This window comes from Catharus ustulatus, chromosome 5, assembly GCF_009819885.2.
Source record: "Catharus ustulatus isolate bCatUst1 chromosome 5, bCatUst1.pri.v2, whole genome shotgun sequence".
In the NCBI taxonomy this organism is placed as follows: domain Eukaryota; kingdom Metazoa; phylum Chordata; class Aves; order Passeriformes; family Turdidae; genus Catharus; species Catharus ustulatus.
In genome coordinates, this window is record NC_046225.1 from 49,518,029 (window position 1) to 49,536,470 (window position 18,442).

General features: G+C 42.2%; 1 protein-coding gene across 1 annotated transcript in view; it reads left to right on the plus strand.

Moving 5' to 3' along the window:
* CORIN (corin, serine peptidase) overlaps positions 1-18,442 on the plus strand; it is a 129,027-nt gene that overhangs the window by 62,592 nt on the left and 47,993 nt on the right. Inside the window, exons 6-7 of the mRNA XM_033060864.1 lie at positions 11,438-11,551; positions 16,124-16,231. Of these exons, the coding sequence (XP_032916755.1) occupies positions 11,438-11,551; positions 16,124-16,231 (222 nt within the window). The remainder of the gene's footprint in view (positions 1-11,437; positions 11,552-16,123; positions 16,232-18,442) is intronic.

Consider the following 18,442-nt stretch of genomic DNA (forward strand, 5'->3'; position numbering starts at 1 on the left):
ACACCCACACATAAAGTCACAGAATCATTTTTATCTTGAAAAAGGTGTTGAAGATCATCCAGTCCAACTGTTAACTCAGCACTGCCAAATTCACCACTAAAGCATGTCCCTAAGTGTCATGTCTATGCATCTCTTAGATACCTTCAGGGATGATGACTACACCACTTACCTGGGAAGCCTGTTCCAATGATTGACCAGCCTTCCTATAAAGAATTTTTTCCCAATACCAATCTAAACCTCTCCTGGTGCTCCTTGAGGCTGTTTCCTCCTGTCATATTGCTTCTTACTTGAGAGAAAAGATTCACTGCCACCTTTACACAACCTCCTTTTTGGCAGTTGTAGAGAGTGATCAGGTCTCCCCTGAGCCTTTTTTTTCTCCAGCTAAATAACCCCAGATCCCTCACCACTCCTGGTAAGGCTTGTGCTCTGTAGACCCTTCCCCAGCTCCGCTGCCCTTCTCTAGACATGCTCCAGCACCTCAATGTCTTTCTTGTACTGAGGGGCCCAAATTCTACATTCCAGCTGTGGCTTCACCAGTGCCAAGTAGAGCAGGAGACAATCACTGCTCTGCTGGCCACACTGTTGCTGGTACAGGCCAGGATGCCATTGGCTTTCTTGGCCACCTGTGCACACTCTGGCTCATGTTCAGCTGGCTGCTGACCAGCATTGCCAGGTCATTTTCCTCTGAGCAGCTTTCCACCAGTCTCTAAAAGCAAGGCATTTCCATCTCCTCAGAGTGCTGCTGAGTTCTTTAGATCCAAATCTAGAGGTGAGATCACACCTGAGAGCAGCAAGCCTGACTTTTTTCTCACTGATCTCATTGCTGGAGTTCCCTTGCTGCCATCTGAGACTTTGCTGTTGATGCACATTCTGTGAGATGAAGAGACTCAGGCTATCTGTTAATGACTTTTGTGTGAGAAGAAATGGTATGATGAAAACTTTTTCAATTTTTTAATTAAAACCCCCAGAATTTATTCTTTAAAACTACCATAAAAGATCAGGGAGGTTATACATTGTTTCTTTTAATGTTAGTTAATGGTACAATTAAAATAGATTATGTATCCTGGGCTACCTTCTTGCAGTTCCTGAGTATACATAATGATATAACCTAAAATTATTAGACCAAGTCTTTTACCAGTGGGATTCTCTCCAGCTCTAAAGGCATATTTTTGAAGAGTCATGAAGTAAAGGAGGCTGTTGCCTATACCTGCCTTCATCTGTGGGAACTTGTACTGTCTGGGGTAGGGAAAGATCCAAAGGATTGTGTCTTGTTAAAGTTGAATGATTTCCAGTTAAACTGAACAGTGTCCACAGATTTTTATTATAGAGTCCTGTGGTATTTTGTGCAAGTTGCTGTAATGAAAGCTGCTGGGACCAGTGCCTTAACTGTATGATAAAAATATATGAGATGTATGCTGAAAAAATTCGGTCTAATGGATCTCTCCAAATGGGAACAGTAAGCAAATACAGTAGTTTCACGAATACAAGCCGCACAGATTATAAGCCGCACTTCCGATGCCTCGACAATGTTGCTGTCTTTGTCAATAGATAAGCCGCACCCCGAATATTAGCCGCACTTTCGTTCGTCGCGAGAATCCGTGCGCAGCTTTCACAAATTGGCCAATTAGTAACAGGATCGCGGCATAGCGGGCTTTACTGGCTCGGGGCGGGGCCAGGAAGGCTCGGCCCGCTCATGGTTGCCGACGGGGCCGGGTGGCCCAGCTCAGCGCCACGGCTCGGCGGGGCTGGCCGGGTGGTGCTGCCACCGCCGCCGGGCTCGCTGGCCCCCCTCTCCCGTCAGCACCGCCCCGCGCCGCGTTTGCTCGCCCTGCCGGCAGGGCTGCCGCCGCCGCTGGGCTCGCTGGCCCCCCTCTCCCGTCAGCACCGCCCCGCGCCGCGTTTGCTCGCCCTGCCGGCAGGGCTGCCACCGCCGCTGGGCTCGCTGGCCCCCCTCTCCCGTCAGCACCGCCCCGCGCCGCGTTCGCTCGCCCGGCCGGCGGGCTGCCGCCGCCGGGCTCGCCGGCCACCCCGCGCCGCGTTCGCTAGCCCGGCCGGCGGGCTGCCGCCGCCGCCACCGGGCTCGCCGCCCGCCCCGCGCCGCGTTCGCTCGCCCGGCCGGCGGGCTGCCGCCGCTGCCGCCGGGCTCGCCGGCCGCCCCCTCCCGTCTGCACCGCCGCCGCGTTTCCTCGCCCTGGCCGGCACTGCCGGCCCCCGCACCGCCGGGCTCCCCCACGCTGCTGGCCCTGATTCTGCTGGGCTTCCCCCGCTGCCAGGCAGCCCCACCCGCCGGCCTTCCTGCTTCTGCCATGCTCCCCTGCACTGCTAGCCCCAGTTCTCCCGGGCTCCCCCGCCCTGCTGGCCCGGGCTCTGCCGCGCCCCTGCCCTGCCCTGCTGGCTCAGGCTCTGACGCCCGCCCCCCACACTGCTGGCCCCGCCTCTGCCAGGCTTTCCCACCTCTGCTGGGGCCGGCCGGGCTCCAGCTTGGCTTGGGGCTGCCGCGGGCTCTCACTTCCGTGTTGGCAGCTTTTAGAATTTTGTTAATGTATTAGCCGCCCTGGAATTAATTATAAAATGCATATTTTTTTCCGTCCCTCAAATTCCCTATGTCAAATGGGACTAAAATTGTTCTTTTAGCTCACAGGGTTATTGTGACCATATGTTTGTTGATGCCTTTGGTATCAGAGGGATAAACATTATAGAAATAAGGACTACCATAATTTTGTCTTCATGGCAGGTTGAAGTAACAATTAAGGTAAGACTCTGTAGCATAAATAAATACATAAGTGTGGTAAAGGCTTACATATTGAAGAGTAATTAGCAATGAACAATGGGTCGCTATCAATCATTAATTGAGCATGATCATAGAATAAGATGTAATTCTGAAAAAGCAACAGAATGTTAAAGAGCTGGATTTCATGCCTGTGTGGTGCATAAACTGAATATGAGGTATAATATAAATATTGCTAAATTTTGACAAATTATCGCTGGTCAGAGTATTCAAATCTAGGCACTACATCTAGATAGCTGAACTTAGATTCGTCACTTATGAACTTTCAAGTTTCAGAATATCCTGTGGCTAAAATAATGTACTTGGTATTGCTAGAGAAGGGGCTTTTAAGAATAGTGCCTGGTTAACGATTATCCCATCATCTGTGTGGCAGGATTGGTTTTCATCTGGTAGTGAACTACAGAGATTACACGTAAGTGTGCAGTGGAAGCTTCCTTTTTCTCATCAGGGGAAGAAATATAGAGCCAATTGTGAGATTTGCTGCTCCTACCTGACAGACTATGGAGACCCTTATTGTTCTACTGATTGTCAGTTCAGACATCCTGTTGTATAAAACAAAATGGGTTTTTAAAATTAAATTTTTCATTGTGCATGGCACTTGGATATGAAGGGTTTTCATGTAGAATGAGAGACTATAATTGAAGTGTCTTCCAGGACCTGCAGGGAGCCTACAAGAAAGATGGAGACAGGCTATTTACAAAAACATGTAGTGATAGGACAAGGGGGAAAGGCTTCTAACTGAGAGTAGGTTTAGATTAGATATTAGGAAGAAATTCTTTACTATGAGGATGGTGAGGACTGAAACAGGTTGCCAAGAGAAGTTGTGGATGCCCCATCCCTGGGAGTGTTCAGGGACAGGTTGGATGGGGCTCTGAGCAACCTGGTCTAGTGGAAGATGTCCTTGCCCATGCCAAGGGGGCTGGAATAAGATGATCTTTAAGGTCTCTTCCAACCCAAGCTCTTCTAAAATTCTATGATTCTATGACTATGGAGAATATTTTGACTTTTATTTTTTATTTTTATTTAAAAGAATTCTTCTAATGTGATTCCTCTGTGACTGAAAAAAGTATGAGTTTGGGTTCACCAGGCTCCTTCTACTACAGAAATAAACTGTGCTGTTCTTGAATATTTATTTCTACAGTTTGTATATTTGAAAAAATTTGCTTCTGTGACCACAGTAGAACCAAACAGCTGAGGCGGATTCTCTGCTCTAATACCTTTTCATCTAGTGCTCAGCACAAACTGCTTTTCACACTCTCCTCAGGGTTCAGTTCCTGAAAATTTCAAGAGCATATCCTTGGCTTATGGCTGCTTATTTCTCAACTCTGGTTTCTTTTGGGGTTTGGTTCCTCCAGATTACATACAGTGAATGCTTTCCTGCCCACATATGCCTTGCATATAATTTGTTTTGTGTGATGTAATTCTCTTTTGCATCTCTAGTGTGTTTATCAAAATTAAGGTCTGACTGCTGTACCTGCTTGTTCCACAGATTCTTGTACGGTGTCATCCAGTCACCCAATACCAAACAAAACTTTCTCTTGATTTCTCTTGTTTATTTTTATCTGACTGGGGCTAAAAACTCTGTATCCTCCATGTTTTCTGAATTGAAGGTTATCACTTCTCCAAAAAATCCTTGAATGTCATATTTCCAAGCTCTGTTGTTGAAAATATGCTTGAGTCATGTTCAAGATAGAATCCAGAGAATTTATCCTGGGGGCAATTAACAGTTTTCCTAAAAATTGTTTATTGGTCAGAATAGGGGTTGTCTTGTGGATGGTTCATGTGTCATAGCTAATATTTATCTTTTTGGCTAAAAGCTAGCTCTACAAGCATTGGAAATTGAGTTTACAATACCATTGTGGGGAATCTATTATGAAGCACATCCCTGATATGAACACAGATGTACTGATTGTACTGGAAAATCCAAGCTGTGCCATTACAGTAAAAAACATCTGAATGTAAATGACTGAGTCATGCAGTCATTCTCTGAGTCACATAGAAAAAGATGCAGGCCTGAAAGCTGATGTCCTTCAGTGTGACAAGTGAATACTTAGTAGAGGAGAAAATCAGCTTCCCTAATAATAGTTGTAAGAATTTATGTTTTGAGATTCAAGATAGGTGGTTTCACAGGTCTAATGAGCTATGAGCATGTGAGGGAGTGAGCAGGAGGCGTTATCAGTCATTCATTCCACATGTAACCAATAATGCATTCTGGGGGGAAGAAATCACAGAAACCTTCCTGAAGGCTGTTAATCATCTCTCTACTCACAGAAAAATTTCAGGTCTGCTTTTCTCTCTGTCTCTCAGCTGACATTCTTTATTAGGCTGTTTTATTTGCTTTGACCAGCCAACATATCTGTGGCTGTTAAACCCATGATGGAAATAAACCCAATAGTTTGAATGAGAAGTAAAGCAACACAATAATCTGAGTTAGACTAACATGAAGCTCTCAAAGGAGCCTTGAAGTTATTTTTCTGTTAGTTTGAATTGTAAAGTGCTTTCAAAAGCAGCAGTGATTATGATACTTCTATTGTTTATGCAACAAAACTATGTAAATTGCAGTATAGAATTGTGAGAAATTGTTCACTTTTGTATTTTTGCTAAAGAGGCATTATGAGTGAATGTCTATTACTGTTAAAAAAGTACTGCACAAGTTGCCTGAGCTGTGCTTCATTGCCATGAGATTTTGGGTTGGAAGGGACCTTAAAAATCATCTTATTCTGACCCCTCTGCCCAGGGACACCTTCCACTAGACCAGGTTGCTCAGAGCCCATCCAGCCCTACCTTGAACACTTCCAGGGATGGGGCATGCATAGTTTCTCTGGACAACCTGTTCCAGTGCCTCACCATCCTCACAGTAAAGATTTTCTTCCTAATATGTAATCTAAATCTACTCTTTCAGTGTGAAAAAATTCCCCTTGTCCTATCACTACATGCTCTTGTAAATAGCTCCTGTCTGTCTTTCTTGTAGGCTCCTTTCAGGTATTGGAATGCTGCAATTAGGTCGACCCTAGCTTCATTCAAACTGGTATTAATTAAGAGAATTGTCTTTGAGGAATAACTTTGAGTAGAGAATTCAAATACCTGCTTGCAACTGATATTTATTTTTCTATGGGCAATGTAATTACAGTAGTTTCACAAATACAAGCCGCACGGATTATAAGCCGCACCCCCGGTGCCTCGACAATGTTGCTGTCTTTGTCAATAGATAAGCCGCACCCCGAATATTAGCCGCACTTTCGTTCGTCGCGAGAATCCGTGCGCAGCTTTCACAAATTGGCCAATTAGTAACAGGATCGCGGCATAGCGGGCTTTACTGGCTCGGGGCGGGGCCAGGAAGGCTCGGCCCGCTCATGGTTGCCGACGGGGCCGGGTGGCCCAGCTCAGCGCCACGGCTCGGCGGGGCTGGCCGGGTGGTGCTGCCGCCGCCGCCGGGCTCGCTGGCCCCCCTCTCCCGTCAGCACCGCCCCGCTGCCGCGTTCGCTCGCCCGGCTGGCAGGGCTGCCGCCGCCGGGCTCGCCGCCCGCCCCGCTGCCGCTTTCGCTCGCCCCGCTGCTGCTTTCGCTCGCCCCGCTGCCGCTTTCGCTCGCCCTGCGCCGCGCCTCGCGAGCGCCGCGCCTCGCGAGCGCCGCGCCCGCCCCGCGCCGCGCCCGCCCCGCCCCGCGCCGCTTTCGCGAGCGCCGCTTGCCTTCGCGAGCGCCGCTTTCGCTCGCCGAGCGCCGCTTGCTTTCGCGAGCGCCGCTTTCGCTCGCCCCGCCGGCAGGGCTGCCGCCGCCGCCACCAGGCTCGCCGGCCTCCCCCTCCCGTCTGCACCGCCGCCGCGTTTCCTCGCCCTGGCCGGCACTGCAGGCCCCCGCACCGCCGGGCTCCCCCACGCTGCTGGTCCCGATTCTGCTGGGCTTCCCCCGCTGCCAGGCAGCCCCACCCGCCGGCCTTCCTGCTTCTGCCATGCTCCCCTGCACTGCTAGCCCCAGTTCTCCCGGGCTCCCCCGCCATGCTGGCTCAGGCTCTGCCGCCCTCCCTGCCCCGCCCTGCTGGCTCAGGCTCTGCCGCCCGCCCCCCACACTGCTGGCCCCGCCTCTGCCAGGCTTTCCCACCTCTGCCGGGGCCGGCCGGGCTCCAGCTTGGCTTGGGGCTGCCGCGGGCTCTCACTTCCATGTTGGCAGCTTTTAGAATTTTGTTAATAGATTAGCCGCCCCGGAATTTTGGCCGCACTTCCGGGTTTCCACCAAAATTTTGGTCAAATTGGTGCGGCTTGTATTCGTGAAATTACTGTATATACATCCAAAAGCAATTTTTCTGAGTACAAGCTTTTAAAATCAGGAAGATATTGTTTTTCTTTTGTGCCCTTGCATTTACCTAAAGCAGTGAAAAGGAGGGAGGGATGATTTGTGTGTGTGTAACATTGATGCTGAACAGCTGCAAAAACAGCAATAGTGGAATAATTTTTTAGAGGGAAACAAATTATTTTTCAGGATTCTCATGGTGTTTCATGTGAAGAAACACACACTGTTGATTAAACTATTTCCCCCACCAAATCACTCTTTAATTCTATTGATCCTGAATTATATTTTGTTGTGTTCTCTGGTTTTTTATTTTCCAGTTCTGCCTGTGTTCCTGTTTTCTGCCTATTTCTTTTCCAGCTTGGAGTTTCTTATGTGGCCTTTTTAGGCCACATCATTTGAGTGAAGGAAAAAGGTCTTTTGTCTTTTTTTCTCTCACAGGGTTTTGCATCCTAAGGAAATAAAGAAATGAACAATTACCTGGGGGTAAGGAGTCACCAGCTTTTCTAATTCCATGATTGTGATCTTAGTATCAAAACTTTCTAGAACTGACAGCAACAAGATGCATACACTGTACTGCAGGGTACATGCATGGTATAGGGAACAGGTGATGAAAATCTGAAATTGAGAGAATACAAGGATTCCTCTGTGTTCCATTATGCTATAGTGACTATATTGGGTTAGAGAAAAAGTCCATCTGTCTTATAATTCTATCTCCAAAAGCTGACAAAATCACATCCCTAGAAAAGGAAAACAGGCCAAGACTATGTGGCAGTACTTTTCCAAATACTCCTGCATTTTCCATCTGTTTGAGATGCCAGGATTTTTCTGTAACTTGTGACCTGCCACAGATTTTTATTCTACTGCGTCTCTTTGTTACATGGGTCTGTGTACATTTTAGCATCCATAGTGTTGTGTCCTGGAATGTTACTTGTCAATGCATTGCATGAAGAGCACTGCCTCTTGGTTGTTTTAATACCTCTTACTTCTTCTGTAGCATTAGATAGTAAATGTGGTCTCCACTTAGAAAAAAAAAAAAAAATGGAAGCACTTTCCATGGCATTTTTCGCAGTTATAGAGTGCTTTATGTATTGCTATATCTTGAAATGCAATCAGATGTCCATTTTGAGGATAGTAAAATAATGTTTATTTCAGTCTGTGCTCTCTGCAACTTTCCAGGGACCTTACCACATAATCTTCTATAGATGACATTCCAACAATCTAGCTGGGAAGTGCAGCACATAAATGGTCTTGCCTTCTCAAAGACAGTTTTGATAGTACACCAGACACAGGTTAAATAAAACACTTTTTGCTGCCACTGGTGTGTAGTCCAGGATTTTGGAAGCTATTCCAGATTGTAAACCTTTCTGGGAAAGAACTAAAACAAGCAAGTTTCTCTATTAGAAAGGATTGCTTTCCATTTTATTTGGACTCATTTTACATAACATTTTTAATTCTTCAGGAGTTTGGGGGTATGCATATTTGTATGATTTTATTAATAAATGTGTAAATTATTTACAGAGGTATCAGGAATTAACATTTCCCAGCATATTTCTTTAGAATAACATCTTTGCCATTTGTAATAATTTTGAGTGGAATGGGCTATATTTTTCAAATTTCAGACATCTATTTCGGGCATTATTTCTTCTGCTGCTGCTGCTTTGTTTTGAACCGTCCCAGGATTTCCGAGTATGCAACCTGTGTTCAATAAAGTCTTATACCTAAATCCACTAGGTTCCTGATCAAATACCAAAATTTAACATTCAACAGAAGTGTTTGCTTTACAGCATTAGAAAAGGCTTTTATATTTTCCATTAAAATCTGATCTTTGGAGGTATGATGGAATGATCAGCCTACTGAAAACTTGGGCAAGCTTGGTAGAAAGCAGAAAATACATTGATTGGAGGTACTGTTCACAGTGTCTGCTGTCCTTACCCTGAACACTGCACTGACTGGACCAAACATATCCAGTCATGACCTATTGGAAGACTATAAGAGGTGAGATTAAAATTTCTAAAGATTCCTTCTGATTTCTGCTAGATGCTCAAACTGAGATAAACTAATTTCACTCTTCCTCTTGTTTTTTGTATAACATGCAAGATAAACAAGAAAATGCTCACTTCAGGTGTGCAGAAATGCAGAAATGGTTTAGGATAGGAGCAGAACAAGACAAAGATGTATTAAAGAGGCAGACTCAGGATGACTTCTAAGTGCTTCAACACACTTTTGTTGCCCAGAAATTAATATGGGACCGCAGAATCTTTTCTCTTCTGATCTGTAAGAAAAGTTATCAGATATTCCTGCTGTTAACTTTCATTGTCCCAGGCCAAATTGGCATATTCACCCAAAAGATAGGAGTCCATTAGTCCTGCTATCTTAGTACTGTGAAGCTCTGTACTAGTGGAGGTCTCATCAAAGCAAATCAAGATGGTTCCTTTTGAGCTATTTATGCTCTTTTTAAACAGGAAGGAAATTGTGTAAAAGCCAAGTTATAAGAATGCAAGATTACCAATCAGTTAAAGTTGCCTTTCCAACCTCTAAGAGCCTTTCTTGTATGATGAATTACACAATTTTGATTATGCTATCATATTATATTTTTACCTGACATCATCATCTGTGGGATAAACACTGGCGTCCAGGGAACTAGTACTTACATACCAAGGAAGTCTGTTGTTTCTAGGGGCCCCTGTAGAGCTTGGTAACTGCAGAAATCAGGAAGTGCAGTGTATAGGCAGGGAACTGGAGAAATAGAAAGATCAGCTCATAATAAAGTGTGACATTGTCATATGAAATGAGGTTCTTGCCCTGTCACTGTTGCAATGAACATGCTGAACAATGCACTTGAATAAAAATTTTCTCTACTGTTCTTTGAACATTTGCAGCTAACTGGGCTCTTTTGTATAGCTGGAGTTTATTTGCAGCTGAGACATTTGCAGCTGCAAGTAAAGGCAACAAGAGCTATTCTTTGAACATGTAAAATAGCATCAGTCTTTACTCTCCAAAAAAACCCACATGCTGATTTTTGTTTCTTAGATGTTATTATTTATTATTTTTTCCTGCTATAAAATGAGACTGTGAGTGTTATCTAATCTCATGTTTGTCTTAAGGCTTTTGTGTTTTGCAGTTTGTAATACCCTTCCAAAACTGGTAGAATACAAGTGAGGCTGTAACTCTTCAGTTAGAGGTTAGGAAATGTGTCCAACCGCACAATGTGAGGGAACCTACCGAGGAACACATCATAAGGGTGTGCAAAAGGATGATGCTGGTGGTTTTGCACTACCTTGTTTCTGATGAAGAGTCACAAACATTAAATGACACAAGTTGAAAATTTTTGGTTTAAAGTCTCTTAGTAGTTTGGGCATCTTTCTGTGAAGTTAGAGAAAATAGAGAAAATTTTCCTTTAAAATTGCTTAAGCAGCTTTCATTGCAATAACCATGTCCTCATTACACAACTAGAAAATCATGTTTGTATTGCAAAATCAAAATTATTTGCTGTCCAACTGGACAGTACACCTGGGAATGTCATAGAAAATATTTTGAAATTATTCCTAAGTTTTTATTACAAACAAATTTTCCATAAGAAGTGTGTGTTTCAGTTAACTAAGTTTGCCCTGTTTCTTGGAGACGATAAAATAGTAGTGAGGCTTAGAAAAGAATGTAACTATGTTGAAAAAAAATAATCTGCTGACAAATTTAAAACTAATATTGAGGGTGCTGAGAGTGTGTTTTTGTGTGTATAGATGTTGTCATAGTGTGATAGAAAAGACTGCTATTCTAGGACCACAACTATAACTAAAAATCTAGATAAGTAGTTGAATGTGCAGCCAGTACAAGCTGGAGATATTAGTCATTTTTGAAAAATACTGAAAAAAGCATGTCCAGTGCTAAGTGGTACCTCAGAGCATCCACTGTATACCTATCCTTTTGGCAAACTGTGGAGAATACCAAAGGGCTATACAGTACAGTCAGTCTTAAGCAGAAACTGATATATTTTTGTAGGCATATTCCAGATGAGAACTTAAGGCTCCTTCCTTCATCCCAAGGGCAGATTTACCAGGTGTAATAGTGTTTCTATGACTGCCTGTTGAGGTATTTTAAAATGGGTCATTCACTGATAGAAGTTTCAAATGGCTTTGTTCTATCTCAAAAGTTGAGGATTTTTTTTAGGTTTTCCTCTTGACCTTCTTGCATTAAGTGATGCTCCTCTGAGAGCTATCCTAATGTTTTCCAAATTGGAAATACATTTCAATCCATGTGGGAAATACTGAATATCAGTTTAACATTTGTAAGGCTCTAGTAGCACTAACTTTGTAGTGTTGATGCTCATGGTTTTTCTCCATATTCTGTCTTTTTTGTTCTCTTACAGTGCTGTGTGGAGGAGAGGAGAATTTCTTGTGTGCCAGTGGGATCTGCATCCCAGGGAAACTGCAGTGTAATGGCTACAATGACTGTGATGATTGGAGTGATGAGGTCCATTGCAGTAAGTTTCTTAAACCTTGCAGTGTTCTGCTGGAGTACTGAGTCCATTCAGGGAAACCTGGAACTGAAGCAGCCTATTGGCACAGAAGAGGAGCTTTGCATAGTGTTTGCATATATTGACATTTGGATTCTGTCAGTTGCTGTGGACTATGTTTAGCTTTGCTCACTCGGGCCACAGCATGTGCTTTTGATCTATCAAATTTTATGCTTGAGGCAGATATTCTGCAAGGAGCTACATGGAAATAAGAAGTATTGGGTTGTTTGTTTTTTGTTTTTTTAATGGATCAACAGTATGCATCAGAAAGGAGCACTTCTGATAATCAGCTCAATACTGTTAGTTGTAGCTCTATCCTGGTCCTTGGCAATGATTTTAGAGTAGATGCAAGACCATCTGTTTAGAAAGTTCTCTTGGTTTCAACCCGGATATGATTTATTTAAATTAATCCCAGTATATGCTACAGTAGAATTTACATATATGATAGTATAATTAATTTTTTTGTCTGTGTTACATATCTTTAGAGATCCTATGTTTTTTTCTGTGTTGACAAAACATCTTGAACTACAAAAACTTTCAGAAAAGCACAGCAAATCTACCGTAAGAAAGCAATGAGAAGTCAAAAAGAAAAAGAACAGAAGAAAGTATGGAAAAATTGCGAAGTAGGGGCTAAGTAGGACATGGTACCACAAAACAAGATTTCTCATTCAGACTTTGGAAAATGTCAGACTGTGCAGTTTACACTCAACTCAAAAGATTAGTTCCTATTAGTGATTTAAGAGCCTGGGCATTCCAAGACTCACAAAACTGCTTTTAAGGAAGTTGTTGTTAGATTTTATCTGGGATTCTCCAAGGAATAAATGAGGACAGCAATTTCCTCCTGATCTCAATATGAATAAGGCTAGAGCTTGCTTTTCCTGTAATAGCCTACAATTCATTTAATGGAGATTGAGATAATGTCTATTATGTAAAAAGTACTGTATATTTTTATTTTCCATTTTTTCCTGTCAGCATCAGATTTAAAGTAAGCTCAAAAATTTAAAAATGCCTATGAGACTTTGGCTCTCAAGTTCTTTTAGAAATGGAAGAAGAAGAAATTAATTGTAAAAGAATAAATATATATGACGTGTCTTGAAAAAACAAGCCTAAGTTTCATGAGCTAAGGTTACCTTTGAAAGGATTCCTGCCTATTTAATGATACAGAATTTATATGCAGAGAGTATCTTTCATTAGGATGCTTGGTAAGAGCTGAGGAGAGGGTATGGAGGTCAAATAAGACTTTCCTGAATTGCATAGCAGGAAGAGCAAAGCTGAAGGAAGACCTGTTTGCCTGAAAGCTTGTCTGATGAAAGAAAGACACTGTGTTTTTTGCAGTCCTTGCCTCTGTCAAGGTCTTTAGTTATGTCATTAAATTATAGAATAGGTTGTTCAGAGTCCCATCCAACCAAACCTTCAATATTTCCAGAAATAGGGTGTCTACCATTTCTCTGGGTAACCTGTTCCAGTGTTTCACCATTCTCATTGTAAAACATTTATTCTTTATGTCTAAAAGTACCCTCTTTTATAACTATTACTTCTCATCCTATAACAACCCAAGCTAAACAAGCCCAGCTAAAATGTCTCTCACCATCTTTCTTATAAGCTTCTCTAAAGAGATGAAAGACCACTCTTTCTCCAGGAGAAACAACCCCAACTCTCTCAGCCTTTGTTCAAAGGGGAGCTGTTCCATCCCTAAGATCATTTTTGTAGCCTTGTCTGGATCTCTTCCAACAGGTCCATGTCTGTCCTGTGCTGTGGGAACTAGAGCTGGATGCAGCACTGCAGGTGGGCTTTCACAAGAGCAGAGCAGAGGGACAGAATCACCTTCCTCAGCCTTCTGGCTATGCTGCTTCTCATGCAGCCCAGGATACTCTTGGCTTTCTGGGCTGCAAGTGCACATTGCTGAGTTATGTCCAGCTGCTCATCTACCAGTTCCCCCAAGTTTTTCTTGGCAGGGCTGCTCTCAATCTGTTCATCCCCCAGCCTGTGTTGATACCAGGATTTGCCCTGACACAGGTGCGGCACGGTGTACTTGATCTTGTTAGACCACAAGAGTCCCATGCACCCACCTCTTGAACTTGCCCAGGTCCCTCTGTATGGCCTCCTGTCCTTCAGGTGTGTCAACCACACCACTCAGCTTGACATCCAACCATCTCCCCATCTCATCTGCAGCTTTGCTGAGGCTGTGCTTGATCTCTTCACCTATGTTGTTTATGAAGACATTAAGTAACACTGGTCCCAGTACAGAGCCCTAAGGGACACCACTGGTCACTGATGTCCTTTAGGATTATGAGCTATTGACCCTTGGGACGTGATCATCCAACTGATTCCTTATCCACCAAACATCCCTCTCTAATTTAGAGAGTAGGATGTTGTGGTTGTTTGTCCAGACCCATGTGCAGAGTTCCTTCTGGACCCATACAGGGACCAAACCTGCTGTCTTGGCTTTATTAGCACCATACTTTAACCAACTGAACTTATCTCAGGGTCAAGTTGTTGAATGCAAAAGATTCACCAGGCTTCATTTGTGTTTAGCGGAGTACAGAATAGGAATTAATATTTAATTTTGTGCAAATGGGGATTTCCCCATCATTTATAAAATTTAAGTTGAGCCTCTTATAAGTGGCAGCTGCCAAGTGCCCATCTTACTTAACAGAGTAACCAATACCTTTACAATACATTATTGCAAATATTTTAAAGAAAATGTATATTAAGCCTGTTAGATTTTCATCAAGTGGATCTTTCCTCCAAGGAAGGTTTTATTCCTTTTGTTTACCCAGTCTGTGTGGGCCTGTGGGTTGTCTACCCTAAAGGACACTGGTGGAGCTTCAGAGGTATGAATGCAAACAAGAATGGGGGTATGACTGGAAATTAAGCAATAAATTTGTCCAGAGGAAATAATATAGAAAAAAGCAGTTTTGTTTCATTTGCAGGAGGAACAGTGGAAGAAGCACAGAAACTGTCAGAGTTACAAGCTGATCAGTAAGATTAAAGGTTTCCAGAGTACTTCATGCTGTTGCATATTCAAAACAAGTAATGGTCAGAATTTACTCTCAGCTGGGTGTTGGTCTGCTTACAGTAATCAAGAACTTAAATTTATTTTCATTTAGTGTGGGGTTTTTGTTATTCTCTGTTTTTTGAATAATGGTTCTTTCTGAGGCTAAATTAACTATTGAGTACGTAGCTCATGGCTCAGCCATATTATTTTACTTCATATCCTGAAGCATTTGCTTTGTATTATCCTATAAATTCTGTTTGGACTTTCTAAGATTATATGAAACTTGAAGAAAGCATTGATACTTCTGTGGGGGAAGGAAAGGAAATGACTCATGTTCAAGTTCCAGAGTTTTTTATTCACCTAGGAGATGAAACATTTGGTTGACATTGAAGGGGTAGAAACCCCACTGCACCTTGTGGAAGAGTTCTGCACCTTTCAGTGTGCATTATCCTTAGAAGGACACCCTGCCTTCAAAGTGGAACCACTGTGCCATCATGAACACAGGAATCACATGCCAAGAGGAGAGAAGGAAGTGGTAGCATGATTCTGTTGTTTTTGGTTGATCTCTCAGAAGAAAGGAGGCACTTTTGTTTCAGTCCCTGCTTTTTGAGCTCTCTTTCTCTGTTTTCTGGGGAAGAACTAATTTAAAATGCCCACACATGCCAGCAAGAGCAGGCACAAAGGACTTCTTTGGTTCCAGTGGCATAGCTTTAAGACGAAGGAAGGATTGTCCACCCAGGTGTTCTGGCATTCTCCCTGAAATGCTAGAGATCAAGGAAAAGTCTAGAAGGCAGTGAAGCTGAGTTACCCATTTCCTGTGAAATCAAAAGTTATTACTGATGGGACCAGATGCCACAAACCATAATTTCTCTTCAACCCACTTAACTACAGCAAAGATTCCACGTTTTTATTGGGCCTCATACTATTAAACTATTATGGTTATTCTCAGAGAACATCTGGCAGGCTTTACTGATGCATCCAGTCATGAAAAAAAGGTTAAACCCGCTTAGGGCTGACAGTAAGAATTCCTTGATTAGAAGGCACCAGGGCAAATCTGAATTCCAATCTGTGTTAAAGCTCATTTGAAACCACAGCAAGATCAAAGGCAGGGTCAAAAGCAAGGTCTAGGGATCTTGATTTTGCTGTTGGAATCTTTATGTCCCCTTAATAGCCACATCAGGTACTCAGGATTATCCTAGTAATCTACAATGGTGAAGCCTACAACGTTTCTTGAGAACTTTATGTGTATAAATTAATTAAACATTTAGGTGCTTATTTACAACCAGAGCACTCTCTCCTTATGGTATTGATCAAAAAAACAGCTAGTAGGGAGAGAGTAAAAATTTCAAAAAAATGGCTTTTGATTTTTCCTATTCTTCCAGATTAGTTTCTCGTAAACTGGTACACACCAGTATTAATGCAGACCTGTAAGTTGTAATGTGTCTTTAGCTAAGCTTGTGTGTAGTCAGCACATTCCAGTGTTCATAGTTGATGTGAATGTTCCAATGCAATGTTAACATTTTACATGCTTTGTTTTGTAGACTGCAGTAATGATTTATTTCGTTGTGACACGGGAAAATGCCTCAATTACACCTTTGTTTGTGATGGATACGATGACTGTGGAGACCTTAGTGATGAACAAAATTGTGGTAATGAAAGTTATGTGCTTTTCTAAAGTCTTTAAGATAGCAGGACTGCCTAAGCCAGTACAGTAATTTCACGATTATAAGCCGCAGTGAGTATAAGCCGCATCTCCGGGTGCCAGCAACTTTTCATCGTTGTCCATATATAAGCCGCACCTGATTATAAGCCGCACGTTACAATACAGAGTGCGATAAAAGGTATCTGTTCTATCACCATCTGTTGAGGGTGGGGGCAGTGATCCTTATCTCAACGGCAGATATTCTGCTAATGGGCCATCCATTGAAACCAGGTTGGGCATTGTTCTTTATCTTTTCACAACCCATCCTTCCTCCAGAGAGTCATTTTCTGCTAATGGACCATTGAGTCCCACTGTGGGACTGATAAAATTACTGCATCCCATTGGAAGTTGCTCCAGCCAGGGAGAAGAGCCCAACATTTCTTACCAAGATAAAAACAGAGGTTTTGGGACACTAAGGGAGCCCCTTTCTCCACTGGACTCCAGAGGGAAACTGGATTTCTCCACATCACCACTGGACCTCTGGAGGGAAATTGCACCTTCTACAGGAGCACTGCTCCAACTGAACCACATCTGTCACTGCAGGAGGATGCAGCCACCATTTAATGGGACTGCTACCAACACCCTGCCTGACAGGGTGTCAGGTTGTACTCTGACTTTGTCAGGGTTTGGAGTTTGTTTCTTTGTAGTACTGTATTTCTATTTTAATTTCCCTAGAAAAGAACTGTTATTCCTAATTCCCATATCTTTACCTGAAAGCCCCTTGATTTCAAAATTCTAATAATTTGGAGGGAGAGGGTTTACATTCTCCATTTCAAAGAGAAGCTCCTGCCTTTCTCAGCAGACACCTGTCCTCCAAACTAAAACAGCAACTTTTTGTTCTTTGTCCGTATATAAGCCACACCCGATTATAAGCCACACTTTGGGTTCGGACCAAAATTTTAGTCAAAATGGTGTGGCTTATAATCGTGAAATTACTGTAATATTTTTCCTTAAACTACTGAAAGAGTAATATACCCTGCTCCTATGTATTTGAAGATAATGAAAATAGCTCACAGATTCTATATGCAATTTGAAAAGGTTTAGAGGAGAGTTCTGAGACTATCCAAATCTTGAAGGGTTTGGTATTTATAAGAAATACTGCTATTTTAAGTTTTCATTAAACTAATTCCAAAAGATGCTTCCTTGCTAGCTTGACTGAATTTAACTGAGAGTAAAGCAAATTGTATGAGGGTACACACATGGTGCCAGCTGTTTTATAGCTGACAATTTTTACATAAGATTCATAGTGAAGTCACATGTTTTGATTATCAAATTCTGTTTGTTTCAAATTCTCTTGTCAATCAACTTTGCATGTTCTGACTCGTGATACTTACCTATCTACTATATGTATCTACCTACACTTAACTTGAAACTAGAAACAATGAAGTTTTGCCATTAAAAAAGAATGATCTTAACATGTAAATATTGGGAAACTTTAAAAGCCTTATTTTTACTAACTTTTGGTCCTGTTACTACACCTGAGAAAAAAAACCAGTTTTCTAAGATAATTCTTTAGCAGTTAAAATATTAGTTCTCACTTTTTTCCCTTTAGCTTTTCTAAGGAAGAACACAAAAAATATAAAAACTGAGATTTTTAAATATTTCTTCTCCAAATTAAGGACACTCTAAGACCTTTCAATATTTTCTTGCCAGTTTTGGTTATTTAGTGGGGTTTTTCCATAAATAATCTTAGTTTAAAGATGGTTAAGTTTTTCTAAATGTTAATCTATCTCCTATCTTTCCTACCTTGACATAGGTTTTTTCTATACAATTTTTAAAATCTAAGGTTTTTGTTCATGTTATAATTGGTTTTCAAGGCAGATTTGGAGGACTGGACTATCTCTATTCTTTCTATTTATTTTGATGTAAAGTCTGTCTCAACTGGATGCTCTTCTTTGTGCATTCAGGTAGAAGGAGTAAGATGATGATTGGAATAATTTCTTTTTAGATAATTCTTACAGAAAATTCCAAGTGCATGCAAGAAATATAGTTTTGGAAGTTGAGAAACATTTTTTAAATGTCTTAGTAAAAAGATAAATTAAGGAAATTATTTTCTCTGATGATTGCTGAAAATGTTAGCTAACTGAAAATCATTCTCTGAGATGGTAAGCCAGATCTTCTAATGTGCTTAACAAATCTTGGAAACTTGTTTATTTAC